At 37.0% G+C, this 23,539-nt stretch overlaps 1 protein-coding gene across 1 annotated transcript in view; it reads left to right on the top strand.

Moving 5' to 3' along the window:
• The window catches only part of CACNA2D3 (calcium voltage-gated channel auxiliary subunit alpha2delta 3), a gene marked incomplete at its 5' end in the record, with an annotated part of 433,227 nt that extends 425,502 nt beyond the window's left edge, over positions 1-7,725 (top strand). Inside the window, 3 exons of the mRNA XM_082060048.1 lie at positions 5,687-5,797; positions 6,413-6,521; positions 7,317-7,725. Coding sequence (XP_081916174.1) covers positions 5,687-5,797; positions 6,413-6,521; positions 7,317-7,409 — 313 coding nt within the window. The 3' untranslated portion in view covers positions 7,410-7,725. The remainder of the gene's footprint in view (positions 1-5,686; positions 5,798-6,412; positions 6,522-7,316) is intronic.
• Positions 7,726-23,539: the final 15,814 nt, after the last annotated feature.

Genomic DNA, 23,539 nt, shown 5'->3' on the forward strand with positions numbered 1-23,539 from the left:
AAATACACCACATAGATCAATAATACTTACTAATAAGCGTGGTTTAAAAAGAGCAAAATAATACAGTATTTCTGTGATTAAAAAATTAAGTTTTAACACACAGCATTGCTCTTAAATGAGTGGAATTGCTTTTAGTGTTGGCGCTGTACGCAAATGACCCCCAAATTACAAATATCTTCAATTCTGCAGGATAATGGGAAGATATTTTCTCTAAATTTTTTTACTCCTTACACGTAGTCTTATCCTGTGAGTATCTTCAAAGTTCCATGTTGCTTGTCGTTTATTTTGTTCCCTCCAACACTTTCCAATCTTTGCAACTGTCTGAAGAAAGAAGGGGGAAATCAATCTGAAAATCAGAGATTTCTGAATGCTGTTATGATTAGAATGTATATTATCAATATGTTTCCTTAACATTGGTTGTGTCTGGGACTATTTAAGTGGCTGCTTATTAGTAGGAAAGCCTCAGGTCTGTGGTCAGTTTGCATCCTGTCCAAAAATTGACATCGATGGACAGGAAAAATAGATTACTTCTCCTGTGTGGAAACACAGAGACTAAACTCTTTAACACTAGTATCAATTTCCTTTAATAGCAGACATTATCGTCAAATAGTAGAGAGTAAACAACTTAAAGGTTAAGTTTGCTTAACTGGAAAGGACACGTCTCTTGCATGTTTGAAATGGAATTACCTCAGCTTGGCCTGTTATTGATCCAGCCGTGTTAGGAAAGCTGAAGCCAGCAGCATTTCAGAGACAAGATGTTAAGTCTACCACAGACAGAGTTTGCACCTTATGATTCAGGTAGTTGCAGTGAAGCGATGACCTGCATTAGACAAGGAAATAAGTGACTTACAGAAGGGTGCAATCTTCAAGTTGGCCAGTGAACTGGTGGTCTTACCTCAGGAGATAGAGCAGCTTCATGACTACAGCAGCCAGGAAGAAAAAGGGTCTAGCTCTGCCTTGCTACAGTTGTTCCTGTTTTAATCAATGTGGGACATGTTCTGAAATCCCAAAGTGGACAGACTTCAGAGGCCCCACAACAAAGCCACCTGCTGCAGCAACTGATAACCTTCTTCCCTCTGCCCCTTTCCCACAGCCCACCAACACAGCTTGTCCTCTCCTCCCTGACCTTTCCCTCCATCTTAGTGGAGGTCATGTAACCTGAGTTACATGTGTGAAGGCAGCTGGTGTGACTACCCTCCAAGATTTGCATTACAATCCTATTATGATGCTTTCCAAATCATGTTATCTTAAGAAATTAGAAAGAACTGGTTGTCTGTTGGAAGAATAATTTAGCCACCAGACACACATTAAAAGTGTGCTTTCCCATCATGCCTTCATAAGCATGACTGTAGCAAGTATAATTATGAATGCAGAAATACTTGAATTCTCAGTCTTTTCCTGTTTTATTCCACAACGAAAAAATAATTTTCAAGCAACATACTAATAAATACTTGCATTTTTGAGCAAATATTTACTATTTCCAAGTAAAACACAAAGCTCTTGATTTTTTTTCAAGGTTAATTTGTATGATATTTGTGCAGCTGTTTTTATCTGGGCCAATACAGAAATAGGTAAGAAAGGAACAGATAGAGTATGTGCAACATGAGAAAAGTGTTGTGTAATGCTCTGACTCGAAGACTTTCTTGCAGATTTACTCTCTGTTCTTATTTTTTCTTCATTAACAAAATAGTTATGCATGACTAAATTTTCTTCTTCCTTTTCTCTCTACCCCTTTCAAATATTAAATTTCTTCCTTCCTCTCCTTCCCTGCAAAGTGAAGAAGAGGTTTGTGTTCACGTCTGTTTTAAAGCTCTGAACCTGCACATCAAATAAACCAAACGAGTTCCTCAGTGGATGAAAGATGGAGAAGAAATGATTAATAAGGCTCTTATTGACTCAATGTGGCTTCAACTTAACAGGAACCCCAACAGTTTATTACATTTTATGTATGGAGACATATGCAAGGCTTTTTCTGTGCTGTTGCTGTCGAATGATGGTGATGATAGTGGTGTAAAGGGAAAAGGTTCAAATCAAAAGATTTTCATTACTTAACAGAAAAAGATATTTACCCTTTAAACATGAAACATTCTCCATAAATATTAAACATAGGCTATTAAACATTCTTTTGATTGTCACACCAGCAATTAAGTTCAATAAAAACTGTTCCTGTGTCACTGGGAGTTGGCTCCCATACTGCTAGTGACACGAATGACAGCCTAAGCCAGCAGGTGTTCAGAAATGCTTATTGTAATATAAACTTTAGAGACTCACAGTGGAGCTCACTCAAAAGACAAGACCATTTTCATTACTTTGTCAGCAACTTTTCCCACTGCAGTCATGGAAGCTGTTTTGCTAGAGATTTTTCTCCCTTGCAACTGAATCTTAGCATATGCAATGAAACATTTTTGTGGAATATTTCAGTATTTGAAAGCCTTTGTTCTGATTGTGTTTATGCACCTTTTGTTTTCTGTGAATGTTCAGTTCCTGAGACTTACTGGCATGAACGTTCACTCAAAATGAATTTCAAAGATGCGTGTCCATGTCACCATGGAAACTGAAAGCTGAATTCACACAGAAGACCTGCTGCTGGGATGATTGTCTGCTTTATCCAGTTTAAGCACAGAAGCAGTGCCACGTGAATTATCCAGATAGTCACAGAACAACTGCAGTGGTCATGACTGGCAGAAACTAATTTGCTATTGATCGAGGGAGGGTAAGAATACCTCATGACTGCAAAATGATCTTAAATTACAGCAGCTGAAAGAAGTCTAATTTGCTTGTGCTCATTCTATTAATAGACAGGAAAGCTAAATTGGACATGAATATTTTTTTGCCCTTAATTATTTGCTCAACTCAATCTCTGTCTTCAGTCCTCTATCTTCACTTGTTGATATGTTAATCCTTTGCCTGTGACCTCACAAGGCAATGACTGTTGAGGACAGGCACTTGGCTTTACAACTTCATTTCAGGATTGTTTGACAATTATGAAAGGGAAAACATTCATTTACTGCTTGAGGAAGATAAAGTTTTCTTCTGAATCTACCTCTAGTATGGTGAATGAAAAGCTAGTTATTCCATTTGGCAGTATATTAGTTAAGATATTATTATTGTGCACTATGGAGAAAAACGCTGCAGTTAGACAAAAGTTTCATCTTTTTATGGCTTTTTAGATGATAGTCACATGTTCTGTGGCAGTCACCATAAGGTTATACACTTAACAAACATCTGAATTAGATAAACAGACTGTAGATTTATATGAATATTCAGTTCGCTAAACTGAACCAGTGTTATTCGTCGACATCTATAACATAATCCCTAAAGTAGAAAGATCTTTTGACTTAACCTAATATATTGCTCTTTGCAGTTCCTTTAATCCATTATTTCCATCAATCTGTGTATGTATTGTATTCCCCACATTACCAGATCTAGCAAGATTTTCTGTATCAGTTTCTACAAACCTTCATATTTTTTGGCTATTTTGTCAGAGAAGCTATGTGGTAATTTGCTCAGTATCATAGTTCTGTAATGGAAGCTTTCTTCTGGTTCAAACTTTCCTTTTTTTCATTCCAGCTAGATGAAGTGGTAGAAAAAGCTCCCGTTTTTTTTTCTCCCTCTCTGTTCTTCGAGGAAGTAATAGCCTATACTGTCCAGCCCTTATACCACCGCAGAGAAGTGAATGAAAGAGGAAATGAAATGGGAAATGTGCCCATCTTTCATGAAATGGCACCTTTAAACCTGGATATGTGGCACATGGTTTCTCAGGGGCTTGGGTATTCACCTGGGTTCTGTGAAAAGGACCCATCACAAAAGGTACACCAGATGTACAACAGAAGAGTCATTACTGGATTCTCATCAGAAAGAGAAGTGAATCATTTAGCATCTAGTTAATCGCTACATTTTATGCCCTTCAGGTCCTTTTCTGAGCTAGTTTTAAAGATAAAATAAATGTAAGTTTCAGATGCACAAAACTCAAATAGTGCCAGTTTCTGGGAATAAAAGTAATATTTTTTTTTCCTGTCCTTCAGGCTTTGATTTATTCATAACTGTTTTTAGAAATTCATGCAGTACAATTTTGGTGTTATTGTCTGTTAAAGATTTTCCCTCCTTTCCTTTTATTATTGGCCCCATTTCTCCCACACACAAATCCACAAAGCCACAGATGCTCCATTACAATGATGTCAGTCTTGCTACATGCTCCAGCTGTTTGCTAGGTACATTTATAAAGTTCAGCCTTTTACATTATGCCATAAATGTATATTTCATGTATAAACATAAAGCTAACATATTGCAGATCACTCCAAGTGTAATTTTAATGGAGGTTCAGTGAGTTTAAAAAATACTGAAAGTGTTTAATCTTTCCGTTGGCAACATTTTTATAGTAAGTTTTCCAAAGGTTGTTTTTTTTTTTTTTTTTGAGGCTAGGTTCGATTATTCCCTGCCCCCTCCACTATTTCGTCTTTTGTAATCTTTGGAAAAAGCAGAGAGTTATTTTAGTAAGACAATATGTATTTCAAATAAAGATGTCTAAGGAAAAATATGTTTCTCTCCACATCATTTTGGTGTTCAAACCCTCACTTAATGTCCTGTACATCTACCAGCATACCACACTGAAAAACACCTAATTCCTGGAATTGCCAGATTTTGATGATATTCAATATGGTAGATATTCTGTTGATATGATATATACATTCTGACAGTTTATTTTAAAAATTTATTAAGAATTGGGTCTGAGCCTTAAAGCGTTTCTTTGTATTGTGGCCTGAATTTCCAAGAAAAGGCTAAACAGTGCCTGTTTGGCTATGCCTCCTCCCCCCTTTCTACTTGGTATGTGCTTAGGAGTTCAGCTCATTGTAACTATGTGGATCATTCAATAGTGTCCACAGGCTCCTTCCCTGGTCTCCCCTGGGTGCTTTCCTTCTTATAAGCAACGTCTTTATTTCTCACTCTCCTTTTGAGTTGCCTGCTTTGTCTTAATTTGAATGTGGTGCTGAGTTATAACCATATTTGCACCATATAGTCATCATTATTCTAAAATAAATCTCCTCGCTTAGGAAGATTTTGAAGCTTAATCTCTGTTTTGTTGGCTCAGTAATAAAATTACTCTCAAGAGGACAGATGAAAGCTGAGATCTTTCTCAGTAGTTCTTGTTGCTTCATGCAAGACCCAGAGTGAATAAATGCCTTAATGTGATTGTAGAGGCTAAAGTTTGGAACTGCGAGTTATCACATTGTGGCTGTAGAAGAACCTTCATTATTTTTACAGATTGATTTCACATATACTTAAGAATTCCAGATCATAAATACATAGCTAGATATTCCTAATAGAGCAGAGATTCAGTAGTGAAATCTGAAAAAGAGAAATCTGATAAACTGTGGTAATTCACTCGTGTCTCAGTCTCTGCATTAATGCATCAGCAGTGTGAGCCTGTCCATTCTGCTTCATCTGGGTACCTCTCAGCATCATGTACATCTTGCCATGGACAACCATATTCTGTGAACTGAGGGAGGCATTGCTCAAGGCCCTGTACTTCTACAGGCTGTGGAGATACATTATGGTATATGAAGTCAGTGATATTTGTGGCTATAGTAGAGGTGTTGTTGTCAAGTTAAAAAAAAAACCCTAACAGAACCTCTTGCTCGGAAATGCAGATAATCTCACCATTATTTGATTTCTTTTTAATTTGCAGGTCTTTTGTTATCCAGCAAATCCCAAGCAGCAATCTCTTCATGGTGGTAGTAGATAATGAATGCTTCTGTGATTCTATCCCACCAATTACCATGGCACCAATAGAAATAAGGTATATCCTTTTATTTGCAAAGTTGTCAGAAAGATATTCAAGATGTAGCTATTGAAAAATTTCCTATTATGTACCATGACTTATGAACACATTGTTACCTATTATAAAGTGCTGGGGCTACTTGAAATTAAGCCAGCTGAGAATGCATTCTTAGTTATTTTCAAGGAGATTTCTCCTTTTTTTGAAACATGTAAAACTCCTAACAATATAGAAATCTTTTTATTTTAATGTTGGACTGGAGTATTGAAAAATGTTTCAGAATCCTGCTTTCCAAAAATATAAAAATATATCACTTGATTCTTAGTTACCCCACTTTTAGTGTGGCACTGTTCTGTAGTTCAGATTTGTTTTTTCACATAAGTTGGAAGTTATCAAAAGTAGCCTGAATTGTGCTTTTATTGTAGACTTATTATGGAAAGACAGATGAGCAGTGTAAGTGTAAATGATACTGTCCAAACTATGGATCACTGAGGAGAAAGCACTAGGGTTACCTTCTTTTTCTTGTGTTGACCACATTGGGTTTGTGATGGAGAGGAACTGAAGGAGATGAAAGATTTTCACTATATTCATTTCAAAACACTCATATAAACTCAGAACATTAAATTCAGTGCTCAGAAGATCTCTCCTTAACTGCCTTGTACATAATGAATCGCTTAAATGTGAACGTTTAAAATCTCAGAAGATAAGAAGACGCCCAGAATCTTGTCATGGATTTCACCCTGAGGTAAGTTTCTTCCTACTTTTCCTTGCTTTTAGACTCCGATAGATGTTTTATTTCTTAAAAAAAAAAAAAAAAACACAAAACTTCTGAAGTGAAACATCAGGAAATATTCTGAACAGTCAGAATATTGTACCTGTACTCGATGTCTTGACTTGCTGATTTTGTAGGCTGTTTTGTATCTTAGAAGATACAAAGGAATATCTGAGAAATTAGTCTGGCTCAAGCACTGACCACAAGATTCCTCATTAGAGATGGTTGCGAACTTGGTACTGTTAATGTTTTTTTCAGTAACTAGCTTCAGTATCTCAACTGTCATGCTCTAGTCATTATGTTTACACATAGTATTGCTTGGGAGGGACCACTACACATATTTACTACTCTGTGTTCTGCATAGTACTCTTATTTGCATGGTGCCAAGGAGATCTGATAGAGACTGGGAAAGTGATTACAGTGACTTGTACAGTATATGTTCATGGACACCATTTTACTCTGGAGTAACATACCTTCGATGGTGTAATTGGTGTAATGCAATGCAGAATGAGACCTATTATATGGCATGGAGGGAATGTTTAATGCTTTTTGATCATGCACACTTTCAGTCTACAATTTAAACCTGTGTTCAAATGAAAATGTGTACCTGTATTACTTCCTGAGTGTATTTAGTTCATGGGTTTTGTTGTTTGCACCAGTCCTCTTCTGCGTGTGTATTTTGGTAAATGACCATTTATCATAATTGAGTCTTATGGCTTGTATTTATTTTCCTTTTCTTTTTTTTTTTTTTTTAATTTTTTTTTTTAGGAAAATGCACGAGAATGTGGTGGTGTCTCAGGCCTTAGTGCTAAACCTCCTCTTGTTCTCCTTCCTCTGCTATTGATGATTTTCTCAAGGTGACATTGACTGATGTGTTCAATTGGCATGCTAATACATGGATAAACTGTGATCTGGGAAATGGTGCAACAAAGAGGACATGAAATATAGTCAGAGCATCAGCATTTCATGATTTTAAACTGTTGGTGATATAAGTTCTTATAGATGTGTTGAAAAAAGATTTATCTTTTTACTTTGCAAGTCATGCAGATGTGAATTTGGCATATGGTAGTCATGATTCATCAAAAAAGGACTTGGTGGATAGAGGTGACCATTGCTTTTTCCCATTGAAAACAATTTAAAACTGTGTACTTTTTCAATAAAGTATATTAAAATCACAGTTTCAGAGTGTGTTTTAAGTATGATATATTCCATTAATTAATGATGTGGAGAGAATAAAATAAGTGGGAGATGTTTTATTGTGCTGTTAGGCAATTTCTGAAAATATTCAGAGAAGAAAATGTGGAATTAACTTTTAGAATAAGGCAGAAGAGTTTTCATTAACAAGTCAAGGAAACACATGTGCATGTATGAAGCTGAGCAGGTAATACGTTGTGCTGATTTATAGTGAAGGTTTGGTTTCTGGAAATAGCTATAAAACATCTTGGCCACATTTAGAAAGTGAGCCAAAGCCTGATTAAAGCCTTTTTCCTAACTTAGGCAAGCTTTAGATTGATTTGTTTGTGGATGGCAAAATTAAATACTTCTCATCTGTTGTACTGTGTGGGAAGGTATGTATGATAACCTATATAAAAGAATGATACTCTTCTGTTAGTGTTCTCCCCTATAGATGTCATGTCAGCTTGGAGAAGCTCATTAGGAGGAAATGCATAAGCAGAGAAAGTTTGACTTACAACACATCTGCAACAGCAGAACTCATGGTTTTCACTGAGAATTCATTGAGGCTCACCCTCAGTGGGCAAAGATCAAGACCATTTTTTTTTTATTCTAGACCATACGTTCTTCTTTGTAAGGGAAATTAGAAGACAATTTAAGATTTTTGAGTCTTTTAAAACCATATACTAAGAGAGATATTTACCCTACCCCTAGTATAATGAGTATATTCCTGTGGTCATTGGTAGGAATGTCCCTGCTGTGGATGTTTGCTGAAGATCTTGGTCTTTGAAGTATGTTAATCTCTCAGTTTATCTTTGGAGTTTTATGCAAAGTAGAATGCTATCAAGAGAATAATGTGACCTTCTAACAATATAATACATCAAATGGAAAATAAAATGCCACTGTTCTAAATCTGGTGCTTGAAGATTGCGCTTTCCTGGTTGGGAGTAAGTATGCTTTTAGCATTAGATAAATGCTAAGCAGATTTTCTGTGTATCCTTGGTGAGAATGGGGAGCTAAGCCACTGAGAGGAGCTTTGTTTTAAGGAATGCTATCCAGCTTGTAAGAGGAAGAGCTGGTAAAATAAAATTTCCACTTCAATGCTTTAAGGGGTTCAAATGCACTGATACTTCCTCTAGTTCTGAAACCATACAGATCTTTGTCTGGACTCACGATTTTCTTTTCCTCACTTTTTTTTTGTGTTTTCCTGCAAACTTCTCTGTCCTTCCTTGTTGGTCTCAAAATCACTCACTATGGGAATAATTTTTCAGCTGACATTCAGTGAATCTGTTGTCCTAGCAACATGCTCCAGTTACTAAGCTAATTGGGAATTCAAGGCATTTTCTACACTTGGACTAACACAGATATCCTGCAGTTCTTTGCTTCGTTTTTCTCTGAGCATTATTTCCCCTTAACCTTCATCATTCTCTCTAAACTTAATCTCAATAATTTATAAATAAAACATTTTAATTTCTGTTTTTCCTTATAAGTTTCCAGAACGCACAACACTGCAGCCTCGTAATGCTCTTGTATATCTGATGCTTGTTCTTTCTCAGTGCATATTAAATAGAAAATATTCATGAAGCAACGCAGGCCAGGTGTTTTTTCCTTGTCAGCAAAAAATTCAAAGAAATATCTTTCTCATTAGAGCCATTGAAAAGCTATGCAAACAAATGCCTGTCCTGTCTGCTGTATAAATCATCATTGCTCTTACAAAGAAAAGAAATACATTAAAGGAGAAAATGTATTTCCACTGAAACAAAATGAAAATGCCTAATAACAATTCGTTGTTAATTTTGGAAAGAGGTGGACAGTTTTGAAATTAGAAAGGAGCCCAGGGAGTGACAAGAGAGATTAAAATATTACAGTCTAAATTAATATTGTGAAAAATATTAAAATATGGGTATGTAAATTAATATCGCTCAGAGAAATGTGACAGTTCATTTTCACACATTAAGACTAAATTATAAAGCAGAACATATCGGTGTACACAAACAAGTTACTATGTAAAACGGAATAATCCAGGTATGTTGCTAAGTGTAAAAATCTTTTTTATGAATTGCCATTTCTTTGCAAATGAAGATGTCTTTCTGATTTTGTATTTATGCAGTTTGAATACAGGTTCATAAATCTAGTAGTTTAGGACAAATGGAGATGTTGCCTTGGGTTCAGATTTGTGGATCTTTGCCTATGCTGGTCCTCATATTCGGTTGAGTACGTTCAGCTGTTGACATTCATGTTCCTTTTTCTGAGTTACAGACATCAATCATGAGTGCATGAAACAGATCAACAGTAGGCCAGTGATAATGCTGTGAGATCTCTATTTATTTGAACTAATTGGGTGCATCTATACTAGTAAAGTGAGTGTGTCTGGAAACATTTCTTGGCACCGAGGCCAACTGGCTCAGAGTGGCATGTATATGTGCCAGTAAGATCGCTCAGTCCCCAAAACAGAGTAACTGCAATGCGAGCAGCCTACGTCCAAATAGAAATGATGATTATGAATTCTATGGGACAGAGCTAGCTGACACAGACTGAAAGCATGCCAAGGGCTATTTGAAACAGTTTTACAGAAAAGCTGATCTCATTCCAATGCATAGGAATGTTCCTGACTGTTGTGAAGTTTATAATTCTGTATGTCATCATTAGCCCTGAAACACTGAGAAGGTGCAAAGATACTGTGAAGTGGGTCTGTGCTGTCATACCATAACGTGTGGCAGGCCATGGAAGGTGTAATTAAATTTCATAACCTCACTAATCATAGGTGCTAATCCTCTCAAATCCTAAAAATAACACACAAGGTCTGATCTGAAGCCCAAAGTAGTCAATAGAAAAACATAGATGTACACATTTACATACATACAGCTGCATATATGTAAACTATATGCATTTTTAATAAACAGAAAATTTGTACATCATCTGTATTTTTTATCTTCCTAAATCTGAGGCCAATTCCAAGCAGAATCAGGACAACTGTGCAATCTGTTTCCACACAGCCAGAGGCCTAGCTAGAAGTTTCAGATTCAGCAGGGCTTGAATTTTTTTTATTTCTTTTTTACTCTCTTTGTTAATGGCATTGATTTTCAACTTATTAGCCCCAGCTGCCTCGTCTTTCTTTAATCTTGATACAGCAAAAGCTGTTTGGGGGCTCAGGACTGGCCATGGACACACCATTTTCTAATGGCTTTGTGTGGGAAAACTGTCTGCCCATAACTGTCAGTGCTGCAAACACTCCTTTAAAATCCTGTAAGCCAGAGAGCCTCAGGCAGGTTTCTGCAGCTGTGCTATCTCCTCTCATTGTTTTTGTGACACCGAGACTGCCTGACCCATTGCATTTTGCTGCCAGGGCCAATTCTGCAATATATATGCTAGACGAAACAGGTGGTTGCCTAGGGCAAGAAGATATTAAAAGCAGCAGTGATTGTTTCATTACTTAAATGGCTTCAAGAGACTGTTTCAGTTTTCTTCTGATAGCAAGAGCCTCAGAACAAGGCAATGGCCTGTTTAGCCCTTTGGGTTCAGAAGGCAAGACAGAAATCTGGCTCAGAAGGTTTGTGGCTGGAAGACACCAGTTATTTCCGTTTGTCTCCTGAGCCCTTTATGGCCTCCAAGGGCTTTCACATCTTGGGACTTTCTGTGCCTCAGAAATTCAAACTAGTGCAACTTTAATGTAAATAAGCATTCACAAAGTGTAAGTTTTCTGCAGAAGAGTGCATCAAAATCTTGCATCTGTGAAAATATTTAATTTTCCTACTTGATTATTCTTTTCCCTGAGCTGTCCAAGATACTTCTATTAGTATGTTTCTTACTTCTTGTCCAAGTTCTTCCCCATGGTTCTGAAGGTTTCCAGTATATATTTAGCTGACTTGTAGTCCCTCTGACAGGTGCATCTCCCATGTATCTTCTGAGAGAGATACAGTTCCCATATACAGAATCTTCAGAAGATCTCACTGGACTTTATCACAATCCAGTCTGAAGGCAATTTTCTTCTCTCTCATTTTTAGCCTTTGGCTATTGGGCTTAGATCATATTTCTTCCAATATAATATTATTATTGCAATAGCTCCTTGGGAGGATTTACCTCATCTTCAAGACTCAGTCCTATGTTTCTTCCCAAGAATATTATATTTTTGGAGCTGGATGTTATAACTTGGATATACCAAGTCATAGTGGATTCTTATAATGCTGTGAGTGGGAGGATATGTTCCAACTGATTTCAGACTTTTTTTCCTTCTTCTTCCCATAGTAACTGTGGTCAACTAAGCAAATGTTATTTTATTGTTTGGAATTTCAGTACAAATTATTTTAAAGTCCAGTTCTGCCTAGCAGATGCTTTGAAGAATTTTGAAGCATATTGTTCATCTAGGAAGAACCTATTGACTTTCATTGGACTAGAGTTGGAACAAGAGGCACTTTTTCATTATGGTTGAGTTAGATCCAGGTTGCAGATGGCAAAACAAAGCTATATTGCCCTTCAGTATCTAATATTAACAAAACTGAAACTGCAATGAGTGTAAACAAGGCATGGACTTTCATTATGAAAGCGTTGTACTACCATGTACGGATATGTTAAATATCTAATTACTGAGGCTTACTTTGGTTCTGTATTTTTTTAAGTGGCACCCTTAATTAAGCAGACAAAATAATTAAAGGGCGGTAACTAATTTTTTTTTTTATTATTTTCTCCGAAGACTGAAGGTGGCCTTACTTGTGAGTAGCTGGTAGAACTGTGAATTGAACCACCCATCCAAGTGATGAGATACTGAAACCTTAAAAAGACAATTTCAGTTTCAACAGCTTTAACAGATTTGATTGCTCATCACTGTGGCAGAAATAACCAGGTAATTGCGTTATGTCAAGCTACCCTCTAACACCTCACCAGGTGTTAAAAGCTTGCATTTGTTCTCTGCTCTGCTGCTAACAGTTTCTGGCAGCAAATGGGGCACCTTGTCTATGCAGACATTTGTAGGTAGTTCACCCCAAACTGACAAAATACTATTGAAGAATAAAAAACCACAACAGTGCAGTATCAAGGTAGGTGGCACAAAAGCTACTGTGTTCCCTGTGATATTTCCATTATTAATTGAAAGCCCTTTGCTATCTTTATGTTAAGTGCAGTTGAGACTGAATTTTCTGTTTATCATGTTAGAGTGCTGCAGAATCCAAGATGCTTGTTGAAGAGGTGAGCTCTATTTCATTCAAGTAGTGCAGAGTTTGGTTAGCTCTTCCTTGAATTCTTTTATCGAAAGGTTATAAGGAGTCGACAGCTAGTAGGGCCTCTCTAAGATCAAACTCAAAAGCTGCCGGTTTTGTTCCAGATGCGGTCTTGAACTGCACTTACATGTGTTTAAAGCAGCCTTGTAAGAAAAGGTTACACTTGACAATTCTGAGTCAAATTTGAACCTTAACACCAGAAGTTCAAGTGGTTAATGCTGGGTTTGTTTGACTATGTTAGGATTTCATTTGCAGCTTTAACACGCTGGGTATTTCACTTCCAGGAGAAAGGGAAGATCAGATTTCAGTTCATAGCAAGGAGTGTTTTGAATCAGCTATTTAAATGTCTTAGGAAGAGTGCTAAATGTTTAGTAGAGAAAGCTAGTTGTGACTAGTTGGGATAGCTGAACTAATCAAGAATGCTTTTGGCAGACATGCAAATGTGCAGATGGCTCCTGAGACAGGAAATAAAGAATTGTTTTGTTTCATTTCTTTATTGGTGTTTTGGCACTGGTCAGTTGGGTTTAGCTAGAAAATGAAAGATTATTTTTCATTTGCCCAGGTTGTTTGTGGGGAAAAAAATAGGTAGAATTAATTTGTGAGCAGCCAGCTGCATTCCTGCATCTTCGAATACCACCTCTGAGACATTATTGTGATATGTGCAATACTTAAGATAGAATCCCAAGTTCCTGTCAATATTTTATTATCCATTATATTTAATGAGGCTGTTTAGGTACATCTGTTTCATGTCTACAGATGTGAATGAAACATTTAGGGAAAAAAAAAAATCTACTTACAATGCTAGTTTCTAAGCATCAAAACCAAAACAGAGCCACAATTAATTTGTAATTTCATTATCTCTAACAGACTTTAAAAAGCAGGACACAAAACCTAGTGATAAAGACCCTAATGGAGACTGTGACTTCCCGTCATGAGATCTTTGTGGGTTTGAGAAAGGCATTTGGTTTTAAAAGCAGACATTCTTCCTGCTTATTCTTCTTCAGTCTTTTAAAGTCCGAACTCAGATAATTTCAAGAACTCCCAGGAAATATATCCTCTGGATAACTGGTGAACAAAGAGTATTTGAATTCAGCTTAGAACCTGAAGTTAATGTAATGCATACAAGTATGGACTCAATAAGGGATGTCTCGTTAATATCCTTTAGGTCCACTAGTAATGATATAAGCAGAGATCTCCGTAGGAAGATAAATTTTCTGTGAGATATAGGGAGGTCAAGAATTGTTATTTTCCACTGATAAAACTTTTCTTGGCAGAAGACCTCCAGATTTTATTTAAAAGAAAAAACTTTTAAAACTTGGGTTTATGAGAACTTAGAGAAGCATTGTTTAAGTCAATTTTTTAACCGTGAAATCCTTTTGACATATGGCAGTCATTATATATTTGCATCTGTCTATCTTGAAATATTTTTTTCTAATAGAAGTTATTTCACATTTAACATATATTTCAATAAACACTTGAGAACTTCTTAACAGTAAACAATGATCTTAAACTGTCTCGCCAAGCATGTAAACGATCTACAATTCCTAATGCACCAAGGATTGTTGCGTATTTTCAGCTCTACATTTGGGACCTTTAGGCAATGCTGTTTCAGATTAGGACAAACCATGAATTTCTTAACTGTTTCACTTGAGAGAAGGCGGCTTTATCCTTCTGATATTCATGGCAGAAAACCTGGAAATTTGTCCTGCCCATTCCCTTCCAAATACAGCAACCCTATCTTCATTAGCATCTGACAGATTTAAGATTAGTGAAGGATACCCTAATGCAAAAAAAATGAAATGCTCTATGAGCAAAATAAACAGGAAAAAACCATCTGTGCTTTATACTGCTTTCCCTGCCTTTCCAGCTTTTGCCTCAGTCTTACACAAGAAAAATCCCTTGTGCATGGCAGGAGTAGAAAGGAAAGATTATGGCCTCTTGAAAGGGAAGAATGACACATTTTTCCTTCTGTCCTGTTGTAACAGTCAATAGAAATACCCATGCACCACGTTCTTGGCAATATTATTGCTTTTATGCAGACCCTACTGGTAAAACTACTCATGAACAGGTACAGCATATAAAAGTCATGTTTTTAGGTGTTAGAGAACAAAACAAAATTTTGTTTAGATAGCATTTTCATGGCTTTAGTATAAAGCAGTTTTTATGCAGGACACAGCCATGTATTGTTAGTGGCAGTGTGTCAGTGACAGCTTGCAGAAAAGGCAACTTGGTGCATGCTTGTATTTGTGATGAACAATGCATCTTATGCGAAGCTTCATTTGCTATCGAAGAATGAGCACAAGCAAGGACAGCACAGACTCAAAGCTGAAGCAGCTGAAGATGAGCAGGGGAAGGAAGTTTGCTCCGAGTATATTCTGAAAAATAGAAAAACAGAACGACAAGCTACCCACGGAGCTAGGTTTGGTCTTGGTTCAGCAGAGGGTTCCTCTTGAATTCTTTTTTCGTGTTGTCCTCATTTTATAGTCGGAGAAGTGGGAAAGCAGAGAGCTCAGGATGTGAATCCCTTGAGAATTTTGCATTTGTATTTCAGTCAAGAAGTACGAGTAGTCTAGCGCTTGACTTGACTGGGCTGTAAATAGTTTGCCCCAGAAATGCTACATTGGTCAAATCAGGAATTAAAATTGAGGAGCCTTGTCATTCAGTAAGTTGTGTGCAAGCGGGATAAAGATAATGCCCCAAAGAGTTTTACCTACCAGTTTCATGTTCAGCCTATTAAACTGCAGTGTCCTGAGATAAGGTAGACTGATCTTTTAAATGAACAGAGTATAAAAATTCAAGTGAAAAATCTAATATATGTTGTAAATGCTAGTGAAGTGTTATCCATTTTTTAATAGAAATAACAGGGATATAGTGGCAGGTATCTTTCCTATATCTTTTGTGAAATTGGGCTTGGAGCATATAGTGTCTTTTATCTAAAATATCTGTTATCTTAAGATGAGTGCTAGAAACAAATAAGCTGACTTGAAAAACAGGTCTTAGAGTATATCACATTTATAATGCTTATCAGAAGTCCCATTTTCTCTCAGAGAGAAATCTTGAATAATGCCTATAAGACCTGAAATGTAATATCCTAAAAAGTCTACTTTCTAGAAGAAGAGATTATTAAGCTGTTCTTAAAGACTTAACATAGCTTAACATAGCTGGACTTCTAGAAACATGAGTTTCTATTACCTGCACTGTCTTCTGGATGAGATTTGCCTCTCACATAAATGAAAAAACAGGTGCTTATCAAACAGACAATGCTTTACCATATCAGTAGTTCAAGTTTTGTGTTTGGTTTATTTTTTTTTAAGAACCGAATAATCACTGAAGAATCACAATCACAGCATTCATGAAGAAGAAAAGAGAAAGCAAATGGATATAAAATTGACCTATCATTCTTTGTTCCAGTCTTTAGAGACTGCTCTACTCCACATCTGTTTCTTCTCCATAGTTTTATCATGATGGATCTTTTTTTGCTATTAGGTTATAGGGCTCTCGGTCCTTTTAAATTCTTCCATTTTGTGTTTCTATTTCTACTTACTTTTTTTCCATGAGTTCTGAAAAAAATCCTAAAACACTCTACAAAACACTGGCCCTAGCATCAAAGATAAAGAGCTCAATTAATCTTTTTGGAGTTTTTCATGTAGACTGCTACCATTAGAACCAGAATGATCGGTTTCATGGTACTATAGCGAATACATGTGTGTGTGTATGTATCTCTGCATGTATGTATGTATACATGTATGTATACTTGTATACATTATAGTTCTGGAAAAAAGTTATGTTGTAAAGAGCATTGTTTTACTTATGCGGATACTGATAAGCAACATGTCATCCTAGAACATCCTTACTGTCTGGTTCTCATTACACCCTCTTAACCTAGTCTGTACCTGTGCACCGGAGTGCAATAATTCATGGAATATTATGGGGCACATATATTTCAAGCTGGCTTCTCAAGTGACAGCATAACTCTTTCACAGTCTCCTGGTCCAGTCTTCAACAGAGAATTTAAATCCTCGTCTCCTTTCCCTCCCCGATGAATTTGAAGAGTACGGCAACATTCCCTCTATCCATGCACTGCACAGCTACAGTTGTACTCCCTACGCTTTATTCCATCTGTCCTCCCTACATGCACTGTCTCTAAAGTGTCTAATGTATGGGCCAGGGGAGGAGAATTAGGAAAGAACATCTATTGAGAAACCTCAGATGACAGTATTTTTTTCAGTTCTGTTTGCTTTCACTTGTTTTTCATGAATTTGTTGGAGAGAATTCATTTCCGTTCCTATTTATATGGTCACATAATGTGTTTTCTAGCACTTGTGCCCCACTTGAAGTGGTTCGTCAGAACCACATTCAAAGGTAAATGAATTCCACGGTGCACTTTAAAATCATGTTCTGAAATGCAATATTGAGTATAGTGCTTTAAGATTTACCTGTCAATTCATCTTTCCTTTAGTTTCAGGGAAAGAAAATACTCTGGATTTATCTTGAGGCTTGACTGTTACAAAATGCTGCTTTTCCTTCTGCTTCCACTGAGTTTCCTGGAAGCTTTATTGAAGAGGACCTATGACACCTATTTACAGCAATTTCAGCAGGAAGAAAAAGTGCATATGGGTGTTTTGAGGTATCCACTGGCAACTGGAACTTTCCTGTTTCTGGGCTTCTGCAACTTACAGTTTATTTTTCTTAGTAGAGTTTTAGATTGTGTTGTCTTCCTGGCTGTTCTTAAGAACTTCCAGTTCAAGCTCACTCCTGTGTGAACTCCTTCAACCACAGCGAATTTAACCTATTGGACAACACAATTGCAAGAAGAAATGCTATTTATACTTGTGGTGCTGCTGTGTTTTCCCCCTTTTCTTTCACCTACACATTTCTCAGAAAATGACTGTTCTTATAAGGATTGGAGATCATGATTATTCTTTTTTTATTCAGTTGTCTCAGGTTAATATATGACCTTTTACCTTTACTGAGGAATTTCCCCATATGTCTGCTCAAAGAATTTCCCTGGATGATTCTCTGTGGATTTCATTCCATGTTTTGTGGAAGTGAATTATGATTGGATTAGAAAGGCGTAAATCTTCCTGAGTTTTCAGGAGATGATTTCCTGGATTTCCAAAGTTAGCAATATGTCATTCTATCTTCACCCGTGCCATGGGCTCCTTATCCCTGTTCCATGTGGAATTGGTTTCTGTCTGGTTGATTCATTTGCTTTAAGTTGGAGTTCTTAAATTTTAGCAATCAAAAGCAACTGAGATTATGCAAATATAAGCAAAAGGCTTTTGAACAGAACTGTTAAAGTGATTCAGAAGATCTACTGCTGAGAAAACATAGTCTAGCTGATCTTCTGTCTGTAGAAGACAGCTCTCTACCAGGTGAGATCTGTTTGGTCCAGCGGGATAACAAGAAACATTCAAAGAGCTAAAGCTATCTCGCTAACTGACAGCAAATGATTTTTTTTTCTTGTGTAAGGCATATTATAAGTGTATATCATTTTTTTTATAAAGACAAATGCACATTCTTCTGAATTCACTTAGAACTATTACTGCAATTATTTCTGATTGGTTTTCTGTGGGATAATGCCCAGTGAAATGTTAGTTTAAGCATGTTTCTTTAAAAATTGGAATGAATATTTGAATGCCCGTGTCTGCGTGTAAGAATCTGACATGTCAGGAGCTTATTAATGAAACAAGTGATAGAAATGCCAGATTAACACTGTAGATTATTCCTAACTAGAGGAAGTAGCATATTAGAGCTGCTTCTGAAGTACACTGTATAAGCTTATGTTTTTGCATGAGGGTCTCTCAGGGAGCACTGAGCAGCTGGCATGCTTCCCTCATCCCAGCCAGTGCTGGTCAGCTATTACAGGTGCTACTGCTTCACCATTCAGTGATTAGAGCTCTTGATCACTTCTGAATGGTGCCACTTTGCACAAACAAAATTGCCAAGTTGAAGTATTTGTAGATGGTGCTCAGTTGTCAGTCTTTATCGCCTGCTGCACAATCTCAGCGAGTGTTGAAGGGCACTTCCTTCCCGAGAAGACTGTCAGGTGGGACTCCACAGGCTTCCTTCTGCTTTCTCATCCTCTTAACATGCATGTGAGTCTACCAGGAAGGACTGTCTGCAGGAGAATATTTGTTGACTTGGTTATAGTGCTGTAATTATACCAGTTGTAATTACACCAGTCTGGCCAGTGTAACTCCTCCTTTGGATATATTTAGTATTGAATAAAGATATCTTTTTCTCCTTAAGCAGCTTTCAAAGTGACATAAGCTAAACCAGAGATAAGCACTCATAGTCCTTATATGAAAGTCCAAATGGAGAGTTATATTTATATCCCAATTATAACAGTTATAATTAAGCCTCTATAACTATACTGGTAAATTTCCAGTGTAGAGAAGCCCTTAATTAGGAGGTATAGGCTAAAAGGTTTTCACTTGGCTAATGCCACCCAGCTTTAAAACAACACTCTGTCCAGTTCAGCCACGGCGTTTTGTGCCTCATTCAGTGCAGGATAAGTCTGATGTTAAGGGGGACCTTTATGGGCTGAAACCTGTTTCTAATATAACTGAAAGTATAGCTGTAGATATGGAGGGAGAGGGAGTGAGAAAGGCAATGAGACCATTCTGGCATTTCCCACCTTTTTTTAGGGATGCTTGGTCAGGGTTCTTATTGGGTCAGATTTGTGCCTGGCAAAGAGCTTCACTGTTTCTTTCTGGTGTGAACCAGCAGCCTTTGACACTGCCAGATGAGGCTGCTGCAGTGCATCTTTGATTAGAGCATAACTCCTGGAGAGCACGCTGATAAAGAAGGATGTCGCCTGCCTAATAGATGATGTTGTGAGAACAGAGAGTCCTGCTGCTTTGTCATCTACGGGTATTAGCTCCCAGACTGAATTTAAGACACTAGTTTTGATTTAGAAACTTCCAAACAGCTTTGAACTGTCCTATATGAGAGAATAACTTTCCAGCACCATACTTGTGTAGTTAAAAATAGCAAAGGCATCCCCTTTCACTCTGAAGAGAGGAGGCAGGTGTCTATAAATCCTTTGTTAATGTTATCCTTTACTACAAAAACCTCAGTGTGCTGATCGATCTTCAGGGTATTTTGCAAAATAGATCCTTTTCTATGAATTTTGGAGTCTATGTGTTGTGATGGAAATTGAAGCTCTGTAAGGGATAGAAGGTGGGGGAGTTTGGCACAGGCTTAATCCCAATGGTTGTTAAGGAAGGATGTGAATATCTAAATCTTGTCTGGGTGGTTTAAAAGGTACAGAAAGATTTTGGGTAAGTGCTCATTCTTTGTGACAATTTCTATAAATATTTAAACATATACTGTCAGATGCACTGATAACCTTTGAACTCAGAATTGGTTATGTTTTAGTTGTAGGTAGAATAGTTTAAGGAACTGTATATAGAAATTATATACACTTAGAGAGCTAGCTGTTATGGGAAACCCTTTGATTTTTTTTCATAGTAACAAATCAATCTGTGTTCAAGAGCAAGCATTGTACTGAGCATGGGAAAAAATTCTAGAGGACTTGTGTATTTTTGGAACTCTAACCTTGTTTTTCTAATATTAGACTTTGGCCACTGAAAATAGCTTTGCAGCTCTCCAAGACACTAAAAAAAATGAATAAATCCTCTAAATTGTTTAACAGATTTAGAAGGGAAGGATTTGCAATCACATTTCAGCTAGTGCTGCAGACAGTAAGTAATGAATTGGAGAAATCAGATAAAAACTGTAGCAACATTTTTAGATCAAATCTACAGCTGATAAATCAGGCACACATCTTCTGCTGATTCGGAGAGGAGAGACACACAATTGAGGAATTACAGAGGTTTATGCAAATGCTTTAATTTGACTCTATTGCTTTTCCCAGTAACACTTTAACTGAGAAATGTCTGGGTAGTTGATGATCAGTGTCTGTGTATCGTTTCTACAACGAGAAATTTTCCACTGTTTGGGATACCTGGTGCTGTTCTGCAGGGAGCAATGAACTTTGTTTCATTCCTCAGCTACAAGTTTAGTTATAATAGTTTCTCATACTTCCATCTTTCCTCACTCGATTGTGGGGCCTAATTCTAAATGTCTTTGCAGAGGGAAATCTGCAGTTGAAGGTAGGAGAAATTTGGCTGATGTGAGAGAATAGTGGAGTTAGTCTGATAGCTTTGTAAAGTGTTCAGGATCCTTTGGGATGAGATGTGCTATGTAATTTCCAATTATTATGTTTTTAACTGTTCATTTAAAAATGCCTGCTTCGACTTTTGGCATAGAGAGGCAAGTATTCCTGAAGCAAAGTCAGAGGCATATGTAAAAGCAATAGCGAGGTGCTTTAATGAAGTTGTCCCAAGGCTCTACAGCTTGAAGAACTCCTTAAAGAAGTGTGTACTGCCAGACTCTTCTTTCCCAAGCTCTAACAGCTCTGGTAATATGGTTTGAAATGAAAATAAAATACAGAAGCTTAGTTAATTTATGCCACTTCCTTTAATGTGTTTAACGCACAGGGTGAGTCCTGAACTTATTTGGTCATTTTGATGTTTGACCAATTATGTATAATACATTTGACATTATATTTCCTGTTTCATTCTGAAAAACAATTACAGTACCTCACTAAGAAATGGTTGTAGTCTTTTTAAAGGTCATGGCATATTAAATACTCTTGTATTTTGGCAATTGTCACTGTGCATTACTTCTTAAGAGATCATTTACACACATTACAGATAAAAGACATGATAGATTTTGAGGAAAGACTGCATGCCACAGAAATAAGTGATGGCAGTTGTACAACAAGACATTTAACTGTTAAGTTGAATTAAATCATGGTCAACATTTTTGGACAAAATGTTTTAGTACGGTTTTGCTGTAACTTTTTCTTTCCATGGAAAATATTTTTTCCTTTTGGGGGAAAAAAAACCCACAAATTATTTTCTTAAAAAAAAAAAATTAAAAAAATGTTTACTTTAACCTGATATTATGAAACAAAGTGAACAGTTTCTGTTCCACTGGAAGTGTGCAATTTTGAATTTAATGTCAAAATGTTAATTAGAATGGCAAATATTATCTTGTTGACTACCTCTTCCTTTTTTTTTTAACTTGAGAGCTGAAAAACTACATAAAATTTTAAGTGTATATAAATAGGAACATGTTTGAATAGGAATATAATTCAGATCTGTCTGATTGTTAATTTTGGGAAAAGCAGATGAAGAATGAGACACTTTCCTAAAAGCAAATGGTATCTCTGTTCAATATGTTTTCCCCTTCATATCACACTCTAACAGTCAGTGGCCCTGATCCAACATGCACTAAACTAGAAGGTTTGTTCAGACTCATGCACAGCTCCATCAGCTGTGGTAAAACAGCTTTTTTGCTAAAAATTAAGCACGTCCATAAATGCCTGCTGGAGCAGAGCCTGACTTAGAGAGAGACTTTACCCCCTTGAAGCACAGTGCTTTACAAACCAAGTTCTGTGAGATTATATGCACAATATGTTCCAGAGCCATGCTCAGTGACTGATGCATCTCTTGACTTAAATATGTGCTCATTTTGGGTTCTTTGTTCCAAAATGTGGATGTGAACACGAGCCAACAGAGGGACCTTGTTCTGTCTCAAACTATTAAATGCCTAAGCATCTTCAATTAAAAAAAAAATAAACAAGGGACCTGACACTAGCTGGCCTGAGCTGTAACAGACATGTGTTTGTGTGGTTTTATTTATTTTTCACATGTGTAATTGAACACTACCAAAGCAAGCCCACAATAAAATACAATGGAACTTCAGCATTAACATGTGTTTCCCCATGCTGTTCAATGGAGGCAAACAAAGTCCCCTTTTACATGGATATCTCCAACACTCTCCCCATAAAGGAAGCAAGTGGGCATGGACCAGGCTTTGACCATCATGCTATTGGTTCATGTAAGAAACTGAGTGTTGGTGCTGGGTGTGCTTTCAGCTAATCTGCTCAGACAGACACCCCTGTGCTTTGTATACCCTCTCTGATCTGGAATCACAGATCAAAGGAGAATGCAGGCTGGTAATGTCAAAGCACACAGCTCCCAGGCTGTGAAAGTGGAGAACAGCACCTTGAGCTGCAGCCATTAAGGGAATCAGCCATAAATCCTGTTGTGGCATTAGAGCAGAATAGGTGAAAGCCACCCACTGAGTTTGGCTTGTAGCTGTCACAAAGCCTGTTCTTTTTTTTTTTTTATTTTAAGATACTTTGGAGGTCTCTGTTATAGCATCATGTAGTTCAGTACCCTTATAAAAGCAGTGACTTGCATGGTCTTGCTGGAAGATAAGAATTTTTTATGAACTGCACATTTATGTCAGGGGAGTGACAGGCATTAGTGGCAGCAGTCAGGACTTTCAGTAAAGAAAAGGAGAAGCTCATTTCCATTCCAAGGCCTGATATACTCTTTAAGCCTTGAGTTTGGACCAAAACCCTGGCAAACTACAGGTAAGTGGCAAAACACTCAATAATCAGGATTAGGCAATAAAATTAAAATGGTTTATGGGACCTTTGTGGGTCCTGGGCATAGAGACAAATTTCCCTCACAATTTCCATTGAATTAAAGTGTCTGGGGAAAGAGGCAGAGTGCCTGAATG

Source organism: Streptopelia decaocto (assembly GCF_964273445.1).
Source record: "Streptopelia decaocto genome assembly, chromosome: 8".
Taxonomy (NCBI): Eukaryota; Metazoa; Chordata; class Aves; order Columbiformes; family Columbidae; genus Streptopelia; species Streptopelia decaocto.